This window comes from Excalfactoria chinensis, chromosome 1 (genome assembly GCF_039878825.1).
Source record: "Excalfactoria chinensis isolate bCotChi1 chromosome 1, bCotChi1.hap2, whole genome shotgun sequence".
Taxonomy (NCBI): domain Eukaryota; kingdom Metazoa; phylum Chordata; class Aves; order Galliformes; family Phasianidae; genus Excalfactoria; species Excalfactoria chinensis.
Window position 1 is genome coordinate 97,718,021 of NC_092825.1, and position 12,269 is coordinate 97,730,289.

Here is a 12,269-nt window from a genome sequence, read left to right on the forward strand (position 1 = left end):
TGTACTGCTTTAGCTGGATTTCCCTTGCTGGGTGACCACAAGCAGACTGTCTCATAACAAGAAGGCACTTTGGGAGCGAAGGGGCTGTGATTGTACTGTGTGAGAACATAATTTGGAGCATGTCACAGTCATTAAGGTTGGAAAAGACCTCTAAGATCATGCAGTCTAACTGTTAGCTCACCCCGCCATGCCCACTGCCCATGTCCCTCAGTGCCACATCCACACAGCTCTTGAACACCTCCAGGGACAGTGACTGCACCACCTCCCTGGGCAGCCTGTGCCACTGCAGCACCGCTCTTGCTGAAAAGAAATTGTTCCTAATATCCAACCTGAACCTCCCAGCTTCTGTAACTCACCTCTGTTAAAAACAGGATATAATTTTAAGAACCATATTACTGTCCAACAGATGCAACTGCTAAGGATTCATGGAGTGATCAAAGAAAAATATGTAGTCAGTAAACTGAGTTGGAAATGCAGTCTTGGTTTCCTGTGCTACAGCTATGGATTATGAGCCAGCCAGCTGCTGCTGTGTTCATGCTCTCAAGAAATGAGTGCTACCATAGAAATTAGGCTTTCATTATATCATAGCCTTTTATTAGTTCATCGCTGATATTATTATGTAATCTTTTGCAAGAGCATAAAAGGTGCTGCTGTTGCCATTTCTTACTGTAAAACATCAAGTGTGTTTAATTTCCCCCCCAACTTCCAGCTCCTCACTTAGATCACTCAGCCCTGTGATTAACTAGAGCTAACCCAGGTAATATGGGCACTTCAGAAAGGCTGAACACTTCAGCATTTTTTGTTTAAAAAAAAAAAAAAAAAAAAAAAAAAAAAAGGTAAATTGCTGCAGTTAATTGAATCCAAATTCCCTTCTGTGTGAAAGGCGTTGCCTGTGAAATACCATTGTTTCCTCCCAGACAGCCCCAAGTGCTACTGCAAGAGAAGAGTATGTCAGCACCCCGGGCTTGCTTTAATTGATATGGGCAGGTCAAGGGGAAGCTGTTTTGTCTGCAGGGCTTTCTTAGCCCTGCCTTGAGTCTAGGTTGATGAGAGCAAAATCGGGCAATGACCCTCAGCCAGAAGTCGAGGGACCTTGCCAGTTTGGTAGATATGGAATATTTTGTAGTTATGGGACACTAGCTCCTTAGGCTCTTAAATGAAGAGTGTTTCAGGCAATGCCAACAGACAGCTTTGTGCTAGGGCACAGAGTCTAGAAGGATTAAGAACAACAGCTGAAAATTAGTTATTTCTCTTGCAAATGTTTATATCTATATATTCCTAACTTAAACGTACTGAAGTATATGCATGCATATATACAGAATCAAAGAATCATTTAGGTTGGAAAAGACTCTTAAGATCTCAAAAGTCCACCACTAAACCATGTCCCCAAGCATTACATCCACATATCCCTTAAATACCTCCAGGGATGATGATTCTACCACTTCCAATGCCCAACCATCCTTTCTGTATGCAAATATATGCACATAAAAATAGTATTAAGCATTCATGAATAAAGAAAGCGGCTGCATCCTAAATAACACTACAAGTAAAATGTTCCCTAGTATTTTTGCATGTCAAAGACAAAGTAATAGTCAATGATTAAGTGTGACATGATGAAAATTTTTCTATGTGCTTTAGAAGGGCCAGGATTTTATCCGTGGAATAAAGTGGGAACAATTTCTGCAAGACAGAGTCCAAACATTGGCAAAGGAAGTTTTAATAGATTTTTACATGACACAAAGCCAAAAGTATTCATAGATGACTGATGTCTCAAATTCCATGGCAAGAGTCCCACTGAGCTCAACAGACGATTTTCCCTCAACTGGAGTAGTCATGAGATCAGAAATGAGGGAGCGAAAAATCAGTTTCTTAACACTTAGTATGTATTTCAACATAATGAAACGTGTTACCAACAGTTAGAACAGTTCATTCATACAGTACTTTTACAAGTAATTAGAAGAGCGTGATCATGAGGCCCTCCAGAATTTTGTGAGGGAAACCTCTGACTGCTAGTTAATGGTTTTAAATTCCAAAAGCATCTTTCCCAGTAGGGTAAGGTTAAGTGGAGCAGGTAAAACTGCTACTTTTTGTACATCTTTTCTTTTGGCTATATACACCACTGACGGCAATATTCCCTCTGTAAGCCCTTATTAAAATCAGCAGTGTCAGGCTAGCAGCAGTCCATATTTTTGAAGATGGAACAACAGTACTGAGCACCCAGATAGTGGTTAAGCAATAAAATAGATAATTACCCCTTTCAGTGTACGGGTAGAGTTTTCCAAACCCCTTAACTAACACAGCTGATTAGTAGCCTAAGCTACTGATGTGGTTTAGCTTGCTTCGTAACATTGCCGAGCAAAATAAGCTTGGATTCTAAGGCAGACTCGTTTTACTCCAGTGAAATAAAGACGCTCCACTTTCAAAATTTATAGGGTTCATTTATTACTTCTAATAACATATTATACTGTATAAATACTCTATCCTTGTTATATGTCCTTTTAAAAAAGCGATAACTTAGAAGATCACATTAGACAAGAAGTATAAAAATAAATACGCTCATTATATGCATTTATTACAAATTATAACCCTTCCCAGAAGGGAAAGAAATATAAAATACTTATAAAGTATATAACATCTATAGTAATATATTTTACTATATACATATGGAAAGCCATATTCTCTCATTGTCTATGGACTGGCACAAACTTTTAATTATGCAAATGCTGGCGTACTGCTGCGGATGGACCTGCTATCCTTCAGCTTTGTCTTCCCGCCTTATCAGTGATTTGAGCACTACAAACCCACCAGAGGCCATTTAGGAGAGGTTCCCATTCATAGCGGGATTTCTTGGATTTCTTTATATCCAAATGCAAATAATTGCTATCAGCTGGGGTAAGGGAAAAAATAACATGAGAGCAACAACTGAAACACCCACTGCCACTAGTCTGGTTGACAGGATGGTAGAACCAGGCTCAAATCAAAAAAAGCCAGTGGAAGGTATGCAAAAGGCACAAAGAGCAACTACTCATAGAAGCTACCTGCTCCATGAAGATTTCCACTTTTTCTAGCCTCTGCATTAGATGTCACTACAGAGGCATGAGAGTGGGTAAGAGAAATAGACAGGAACATTGGAATGACATAAAGATGCTTTAAAGGAAATAATGAAAGAATGACAGTCTAGTTATCAGTGGAATAGAGTTTTTGCTATTTCTTACTCTTTACAGGTAGAGAATATGGCTTCGTTTTTATATAAAACTGTTCTCTGAAACAATAGCAGCCATGAATGACTTAGTTAAAGCTCCTTTTCTAATCCTGTGTTTTGCCCTTCATGAGGTAGGTAAGCCCTGACCAATTATTTTAAGCTATCTTTTCCACTCCCCTTTGTCTTCTCTTCTTACACGTGGGGACTTGATCAGTACCACAATATAAATCCAGAAGAAGGGAGAATTAACCAACCCCAAAATGTTTGCTTAAACATGCTTTGGCCACTGCTCGTGTTTTAATTCGTAACAGACTTAAGAAAAGGAAGTTATATTACCCTAGGGCCTTCTCTGCTGAAGATGAGTGTATGGCACTGGTCTGCTATCCTATCAAATCTGCAGTTGGCAGGGTAGTTTTAGGATGCAATGCCAACTAAGGTTATTTGCACTGTCCCACCTCAATGGATCCTCACCATAAATTCTGTACGCAAGAAGTACGCACTACCTCTAACCCTCTTATTTTCAGTGCATTTTTCTGAAGGAAAAAAAAAAAAAAAAAAAAAAAACAATAAAAAATTAGCTTTCCCAACTTATACTATTTAACTGCAGTCCGTAACATTGCAGAAGTCTATCAGGTGCTTCGGTTTCTTGGAAGGCTCACAGCTTTCTAGTGGCAGCACGCCGCCGTCATAAGAAATACATTTCAACAACCTCTTTTTGAAACCTTTCCCGCATGTCTTAGAACAAGCTGACCAGTCCCCCAGTTGCCACTGTGGGCAGGGAATATCAGCACAGGGACGGATATCACTGGGCTTCAGCTCCCGGGCACAGTCAGTGGCTGGCCACCCCCGGGGGTCCCGACACTCCACTGCCCGCCGCTGCCAACCCGAGCCACACGACTTGGAGCACTCGCCCCACTCCTCAATGACCCACTCAGAGGAGATGATCTCCTTGATGGCATTGAAGGACTCTTTCTTTTTACTGGGCACCTTCTCTGACGCAGGCTGAGCAGGCTTCTTCACAAAATAGGTGAACTTGATCTTGGGCTGTGGCAGGTCCCCCACTGTGAGGACTTGGATGGTCAGAGGCTCTTTTAGAGGGCTGAAACTGCGGATCCTCTCCAGAGCGGCAGAGGAGCCGCTATATCTCAGCACGCTGCCCTTGTAGGTGATGTCCTGCTCCAGGGTCGACAGGGTGTAATCGCCATTGAGGACATAGGTGCCATCTGCAGCTTTGATGGCCAGGAAGCTGCCGTCATGCCTGGCACCTCTGTGGTTCCTCTGCTTCACCTCGATATTGGTCGCCCCAGCTGGAATGGTGACCACATCATGGTAGCCCGGTCTGCCCAAGAAAAAAAAGAAAGGCTGAGTTCTCCACTCATCCCTGGGGCAGGGGAGGAACTGCCTCACACAAGGCTGAATTTCATTTGGAGCCAAGGCATGAAGCTCATAAGTTGCTTATCTAATAGAACTAATGTATTAAGAGATTTGCACAGTCACATCCCACATTATCGCTATGACAAAAGCATGTCCCATGTAATGGGTTTCCTTTAACACTAAGATCTGACTGTGAGTCACCATCAATCAACTGTCTTTGATGGAACAAATCTCAGTTCCAAGGATAAACTGAGACAGTATCTCACTGACTTGGAAACCAAAAGCCTACACCCACAAAACATTCCCCAGAAGAAAACAGCAGCTGCGGTCCATGCACTCACTTTGCTCTAACAAGTGTGCCCGACACTTTTTTGCAAGTGGATCCATTGCCACCGCAGATCCCGCATTTGTCAAACTTCTTATTGGAGCCTATCATCCGGTCGCAGCCAGCCTTCACACACTGTCCCTGGACGCACACAGAGGTGGAGTCGGGGCTACACGGGGTGCCATCCACAACCTTCAAAGGAAACCAGTGGGAGAGCAGTTCCATTAGAAAATGCACATTTCTTGGAAACAGAATGGAGAATATGAACAGAGGGAAGGCCTGCAGCACCCTGATTTTTAAGGCTTTTCAAATTGGAAACCAAAGCAGTCTGTAGGTAGTTGGAGCTACATAATGATTCTTCAGCTCACTTGAATAATAAAAATAATGCCATGGTGACAAAAGAAAACAACCAGTTCCAGCTTTTATTAATACCCACCTCACTCCAAAAGAAGTCCACAGAACTGTTAGTAATTTTGTATAAAGGACATTTTTCTTCTCATGCCCCTAGAAGTGAGCGTAAAAGAAAGTACAGAACTAAAATCGCTTTTAATGGTGTCCAATCAATCCTTTCCTTCTAGGAGTACTCCTCTACAATAAATATCTGTATAAATATCTGTGTCATCACCCTGGCAGTTACTGGCTCTCAGCATCTAATGACAGTGAGTTCAAGTAGCTACGCAAGATAAGTTATTTTCCCTTTTGTTTATTTTAAGCTGTCAGCATATTAGTAACTGCTATGACAAAGCACTGATATTTTGGCAAGGAACCATCAGAATTCTCCAAACATATCTCAGTGTAATCAAATTGGTGGAAGGAGAGGGAAGGAAACTAGGGTGGAGTGGGTAGAAGAGGTGGTTCTTGTGAAGTAACTGCAAGCACTGTGCCAGAGTATTTAAAGCATGCTGGCACCAATCAGGCTGTACATGTATGGAGCAGAAGAGGAAGAATACTGCTTAAATACAAGAAATACTCTCAGGTTTCTACAGTTCTTGACTCTTAACTTCACCAAGAGTAGGAGAAAATAGAAATGTGCTACTTTAAGAGAATGAGAGAGAACTTTCAAATACCTTTGGCTGTAAAACGAAGAAGTATCCTGTTCCTTTTGCTCTGCAGACCAGTTTGCATCTGTCCTTTGGAGAGACACCAGCATACTTGGGTGTCCACTCCACTGCAGGTCCGCTTCCAAAGGCGGACTTGGAAAACTCGTTGTGCTTCTCACATTGTTCCTCTCTAAAGGTTTTGCCTGCAGGCAGAGGAAAGACAGGTGGACATTAGATCAACTTCTGTCCATTGTCTTCCTCCAGAAGATCCCCTTCCTTCACCGCAAAAATGGGGAAAAGATTACCATTGTTATCTGGACAGTCCTCGATGTTACACGACCTGTACTGCACCCGCTTCCCCTCACAGTACTTCCCCCCATTCCTTGGAACAGGGTTGTCACACTCCCTGAAAGAGTATTGCACGCCACCGCCACAGCTCCGGGAGCACTCTCCCCATGCTCCCCAGGACCCCCAGCTGCCATGCACTGGGGTCTGAAAGAACAAGCAAATGAAGACCAAAACAGTTAGATAAAACCACAAGAACTTTAAAACCAGCTGCTTGTAAAAGAAAAAAAAAAAAAGAAAAGAAACCAAAAAAACTTCTAAGCCTGTAGAATACTTACATCATAATGCTTCTTCTCAGTTTTATTCACACACTTGCCATTCATGCACCATTTCCCTTCCCCACAACTGGTACCATCCGCCCAAGGGAAGTGTTTGGTTTGGCAGACGAGCAGTCCTCCCGAAGTGCCGGTACACCACAGAGTTGTGCACGTACTGGCTGCATCAGGGCAGTGCTTGGATTCATCTCCAAAAGTGAACTGGCACTGTCTGTTGGCATCATACAGCGTGCCGGGAAGGTCAGAAGGAAGCTGGATCGGTCTGTGGGGCTTGTCCAACAAACACTCACCTGAAAAGGAATAGAAAAGGAAAATAGAGCAGATGGTGCTGTCAGTGGGTTCAGTTTTAGAAGGGAAAAATGTATTTGCTTCTCTGAAGCTGCATTTGCCATTGCAGCATGAGTTTTCCAGCCAATCTGTGCCACCATTTTTGTACAACTAAGGGCCTATTAATGCCATTGGCAGCATGCAAAAGGTTAATGCTGTCTTTAGCAGAACTAAAAGGAATAGAATCAAAGCAGAAAAACACAAGAGCATGAATGCCACATGAATGGAAAGTTTAATCATCTTACCATGACCGTTATCCAAAAATGTTGTAATCATGTAGGCACTACATGGAGACCAGGGCTGGCTGCGATCCAGGTTGGAAAGCATGGATGCCATCATGTGGAAATCCCGGCTTATTCCATTAATGCCAGCACACTGCTTTGCATCGTCATGAGGCATGTTAAACACGTGGCCTTAGGAGAAAAAAAAAACAACACAACAATAAAAAAAGTTCGTGATTTCAGCAAGTCTATCCTTTGCATTACCAATGCAATTGTAACTCTAGAGCTACTCATAGTCAGGTCTTTAAATACTGAAAAAATAGTGGGATCTGAACAGCGCCAACTTTTAAGCAGATTACAGAGCATCTTCTCTTTCCTCACTGGCTATTTTTCTGCCATCTCAGTCCAGCACAGCTCTCATAGACAATGCAGAGCGGCCTGGAACCATTTTCAGCAGTGGAACCCTGCTGTACTGCCAGGCTGTGCTGCTTCCAGCCTTGCCAAGGCAGCACAGGGTGCCCAGCGCCTGCTGAGAGCTTCTAGCCTCACTGCATTGAGCTGCCTGCAATTATTCAGCTGAAATTGCATTTTAGAGCTTCAAGTACCTAGCTCGTGGGCTGTTGTGAAGGCAGCCTGCAAGCCGTCGTCCTCTATGATAGAGCAACTGCGGTTTAGATCACAAACGGTTCCCACATCGGCCATCCCAAGAGTATCACATGTCTTGGCACCACAGAGGTCCTGCAAAAAAAAAAGGCAGTTCATTATTAATCAGATCAGAGCCTTCACCTTGGCAAGAGCCATCCCACCCTGGCAGTTTGCCTTCACTTATGGAAAGTGCATAAATATTCAGCACTTCAATGGGTACGATGGCAAAAATCTGTCTTTGGAACATACACAGGGCTTACACGTAGAAGCAGGATGCATAATTTCCATACTGACTCTGCTAAAAATATACAGCAGAAACACGCTGCATATCACACAATATCCCAAGTTGGAAGGGAACCATAAGAATCACTGCGTCCAATTCCTACACTGTAAGCTTCACCTGAGACAGCACAAAAGATACTGAACCCTGAACAACAGAAATACATTTCAATTGCAGACCGCTTACTGAAGCCCACAGTGACCCCAAATGCTTTTGAGGGGTTCTTTGGGGGGTGGGGAGCTACGGGCAGTGGAGTAAACTCAGCCTCCTCGTCCCTCACCTGCCTGGTGAAGAGGATGGCAGTGTCGTAGTGTTCAGCATGCCGGTCACTGGGCGGGTTGTGCTGCTTCTGCCAGCTGCAGAAGTTGCGTAGAGTCAGGGCGGCGTTGGAGGAGATGTCGGGTCCTTTGCGCTCCTCATAAATGACCATGATCTTCACCACCACCAGGCTGATGGAGTTGCGGATGCTGGGGTGCTTGTAGAGCTTGGCCGCCACCGAGAGCAGCGTCAGGAGGTAGTGCTTCAGTCCGCTGCCGTGGAACTCGGCCATCGACTGGTCCGCCACCAGCATGGTCTCCACGTAGCGGGGGCTGGAGACGAATCTTTTTTTCCTTTTGCTTCTCGTTTCTGCATTGAAAAAGAAAAGAGGGAGACCGCGCGCACGTGAGCAACGCACTAGAACTCCGCGCCCGAGGGCGACAAGCACAGCCCCTCGCTCCCACCCTCGCTGGGTACCTGCGTGTCCCGAGGGATCCGGCTCCGGCTCCGGGCCCGCCGCCTCGGCCCCCGCCCCCGGCTCGGTCACGGCGCAGCGGGATGCGGCGGGAGCGCGGGGCCCGCGGAGGCGGAGGAGGTGGGGGCCGAGGCGGTTCCCCGCGGCTCCGGGCGCGGGTTGAATGAGGTACTCGCGGCCCCGCAACGAGAATGCACCGCGCATCCCCGCGCACAGGCTGAGGGCGGCGGCCGAACCGGGGTCCCGGTTGACGGTGCCGGAGTAGAAGCAACGGGCGAGGTCGTCTCCCGGCGGCGGAGAAGAGGAGGAGGGCGGCGGCGGCCCGCCCAGGTACTGCAGGGTGAAGTTCGGGGCCAGGAAGCTGCTGTCGGGCTCCAGCTCCAGAGTCAGGCGTTCCCCGAAGGCCTCCAGGCGGAAGCGCTCCCGGCCGCCGGCAGCGCCCAGGCGGCGCGGCAGCACCAGGGCCTGGCGGGCGAAGGGGCGCTGGGCGCTGCACAGCCCCAGCAGCCCCAGCAGCGCGGCCAGCACGGGCGGCGGCGGGCGGGCGCCGGTCCTCATCGCGGCGCGGCGGCGCGGCGGCTGCGGGCGGTCGCTGAAGCTGAGCGAGCGGTGCGCGGCGGTTCGCTCGCGGCGTGGGGCTTTCTCCCGGCGGAAGGGTGGCCGCAGGTCCGCGATCACTGCGGGGACGGCGGAGACTTTCCCATGGCAGGCTTTTCTGGAGGGGTCCCTCTCTGCGGCTCTCCGCTCGCTGCCGTTCCTTTCCTTTCGGCTCTCCGAGCTCCGGTCGTTCGCTCCTGCGAAAGCTCCGGAACGGTCTCGCGTGCACTTCCACGGAGCGGGGCCGAGCAGCCTCCCCTCCCGCGAGCGGCGGCGGGGAAACGGAACGAAGGCGGCCCGCGAGCCTCCGACCCTCCGCCGCGATCCGGACGCCTCCGCCGAGCGGGGTGACTGCGGCAGCCCGACCGCCGCCGCCGCCCTTTATGGGGTTTGTCCGGGCCGCCCCCATCCCTGGCGCGGCCCCGCCGCCCCCCACCGCGCCGCCCCTCGGCCCGGGCTGTGAGCTCACTGCGTGCGTAAGGCGGCGGCGGGCGGCCCCCGCCTCCGGCTCCCCCACCGCCCTCGACGGGGCGGGACGGAGCGCAGAGCGGTGCTGCGGGAAGGGCAGGGGTCCGAGCCCAAACCGCGCTGCCGGGCAGGGGGATGCAGCCGGCCCCCGCCCTCCGATCTTCACCCCTGGGGCTGGGCTCGGGGTTCCGTTGCCTCTTGGTTGTGTTTTTCCTTTTCGTTTCAACCCCCTTCCCGCTCCGTTTTTATTTCTTTTTCCTCTTGAAGGAGTCCTTGTCCGTGCGCAGCGTTAATGGCTACAGTCAGCCGTGCACCTGTAGTTCTGGGAAGTGGTTCCTTATAAATCACTTAAATAGAAGCATCTACGTAAGTGCAGGCAACGTTTTTCCCCGAGGCAGCCCAGCGGTACAGCTAATCCACATAGTAGTGTGCAGCCCCATCGGCAATGTGACTTTGTCCTCGCTGAGGCCTTATTGAGGATCAGGGCAAAGAAGCTGTGGTAACAGAAAGCTAAGTGCTGTACCTATCTGTGACAGATGCTTCACTGCCAAGCAATGCTGTGCATTATGCCAAGTCAAAACTCACAGGCTGGAGGCAGAGCAGCATGCATCGTCCTGAGGGTAACGTCTTTGTGGCACGTTAAGTGTTTCTGAACCTAAACCGGAGGATTTTCATCCTCATTTAGACAACTTTGAGGCATGATCCAATGACAGTGGAACAAGCTGATTACCTAACAATACGTTTGTCTCCTACAGTACTGTGAACAGACGAACTGGAGTTTCCAGTTTCTTATTCCACAAAAAGTGCTGTTATCCCGCACTGATGAGCAAAATCGAAGAGGGAACTTCACTTAGTATGAAGCAGCCCAAGTCCTTCTTTAAGAGAGCCTTGCAGCTCAGCAGTTGGAGCTGTGTGCCCATCTCTGCCCTTATTTTTGAGACATGGCGATGTGTACCCAGGTCTGCTTTTCTAGGATAGGAACAACAACAAAGGCACGCTCCATTTATGCTGTTAGTTTTCTTTTGCATCTGATACATACCTAGCAGTGTTTGTAATTCATTTTGGAACTTGAATGTTCAAAATAGTTAAGCTTGCAGAAAATATTAATTAAAAATATAGAAATATCCTGGCCATTGCTGACAGAATGTATTGTTCAGGAGGGATGGAGCCTCAGTGACTACTAAGGATGTCCTTGAAGCCACGAGCAGCAGCTTTGTCACGACGTTTGGCAATTCCTTTTTGATTTTAAATCGGAGATTGAAATTCTCCTGACCACCTTAAAAACGCTTTTTGCATGATTGAGGTCTTCCGTGTGTTCCACCAGGTGGCAGTCGCCCATCACGGACAGTGTTTCGTGATTCGTTTGTTTCCAGCTCTGCTCTGATGGGATTGCCTTTCCATTTTAGTGCTGTTCTTAATGCTTTGATAACTATGAGGGTTGGTTAAGAGATTTTTCTTTACGTAGTGTCCAACAGCATAGCTTAGTTCAGGGGCACCTGCTCTGCAATTTCCCTTATTCCAGTTATTGCTGCTGAGAATGCACAGACAGGAACGTCAGTGATATATGTGCACTGAGCACGAATCGAAGGAATAATTGCAATTAGAAGCAAAAGGTTTGGCTCTTGATGAGCGTGTAATGTTGCGTGCTATGCTTCTAGTCTTGTGAGGGTTTATTTCTGCAAATGATTCTAATGCCTCGCTGTATATTCAAAGCTGGAGAGCGTGTGTGTGTCTATTTGCAATCCATATCCAATCACATGCATATCTACTGCACATTCTGTATAAATGAAAATCCATGTCATGCATATATGAGTGTTTTAGAAAGCTAAACGTACTGAACTCTTGCTTAATTTCACTCAGTGGGATGTAAAGTTGTCTTTTAGTTCATTTCTAGTGTTTCTTGGGAAAAAGGGAATCACTGCAAAGGGAGCCGCCAGATGGAGCTCATTGATCACTGTATTGTAGTTGGTAGTGGAAGAGCGGAGTTTTTATTTATGGATTAGCCCCAGTAATTTTCAGTATCTGAGCAGTGTTAACAATGGCAAAGTCTTAGTTGCTTTTCCAGTCTTTGTGTGAGCAGAGGCTTCCAGAATTAAGGCACAACAACAGCAAACGCAACAAGATCTCAGCCCATTTGTTTAAATGCTGCAGGAGAACATCTTTCAAGGGCTATTAAAACAGCAGATGGCGCATTAGGCCCACTGACAGGATGGTGCTGTTAAAAAAATACTCAAAAGAACACTTCCAACAACTTTAAAGCCATTTCCCTCCCCCCTAATTTATCTAGTTTTGCAGAACTTTTCTCCCTACCGAAAGGTTCACCCATAATCAATGATTCTATTTGCTTACTAGTATTTGAACAGTCTGAGAGGTTTGACTTCATGCGGAAGAAGGGAATCCATTGTCATTCAGGATGACTGATGGTACTGAACAAGGT

At 47.1% G+C, this 12,269-nt stretch overlaps 1 protein-coding gene across 1 annotated transcript; it reads right to left on the bottom strand.

Annotated features, from left to right (window-relative positions):
- Positions 1-1,703: 1,703 nt before the first annotated feature.
- Positions 1,704-9,737, bottom strand: ADAMTS1 (ADAM metallopeptidase with thrombospondin type 1 motif 1). The gene is made up of 9 exons (XM_072348856.1): positions 8,770-9,737; positions 8,315-8,661; positions 7,715-7,847; positions 7,134-7,301; positions 6,565-6,851; positions 6,247-6,433; positions 5,969-6,144; positions 4,918-5,093; positions 1,704-4,541 (listed from the first exon to the last, which is right to left on the bottom strand). The coding sequence occupies exons 1-9, from the start codon at positions 9,323-9,325 to the stop codon at positions 3,800-3,802; spliced, it is 2,772 nt and encodes a 923-aa protein (XP_072204957.1). The 5' UTR covers positions 9,326-9,737; the 3' UTR covers positions 1,704-3,799.
- Positions 9,738-12,269: the final 2,532 nt, after the last annotated feature.

Coding starts and splice junctions, on each gene's coding strand:
- ADAMTS1 (XM_072348856.1), bottom strand. CDS start 9,325: ATGAGGACCGGCGCCCGCCCGCCGCCGCCCGTGCTGGCCGCGCTGCTG. Junction 7,848..8,314: donor CCATCCTCTTCACCAGGCAG/GTGAGGGACGAG, acceptor TTTTTTTTGCAG/GACCTCTGTGGTGCCAAGAC. Junction 5,094..5,968: donor TCTTCGTTTTACAGCCAAAG/GTATTTGAAAGT, acceptor TTTCCTTTGAAG/GTTGTGGATGGCACCCCGTG.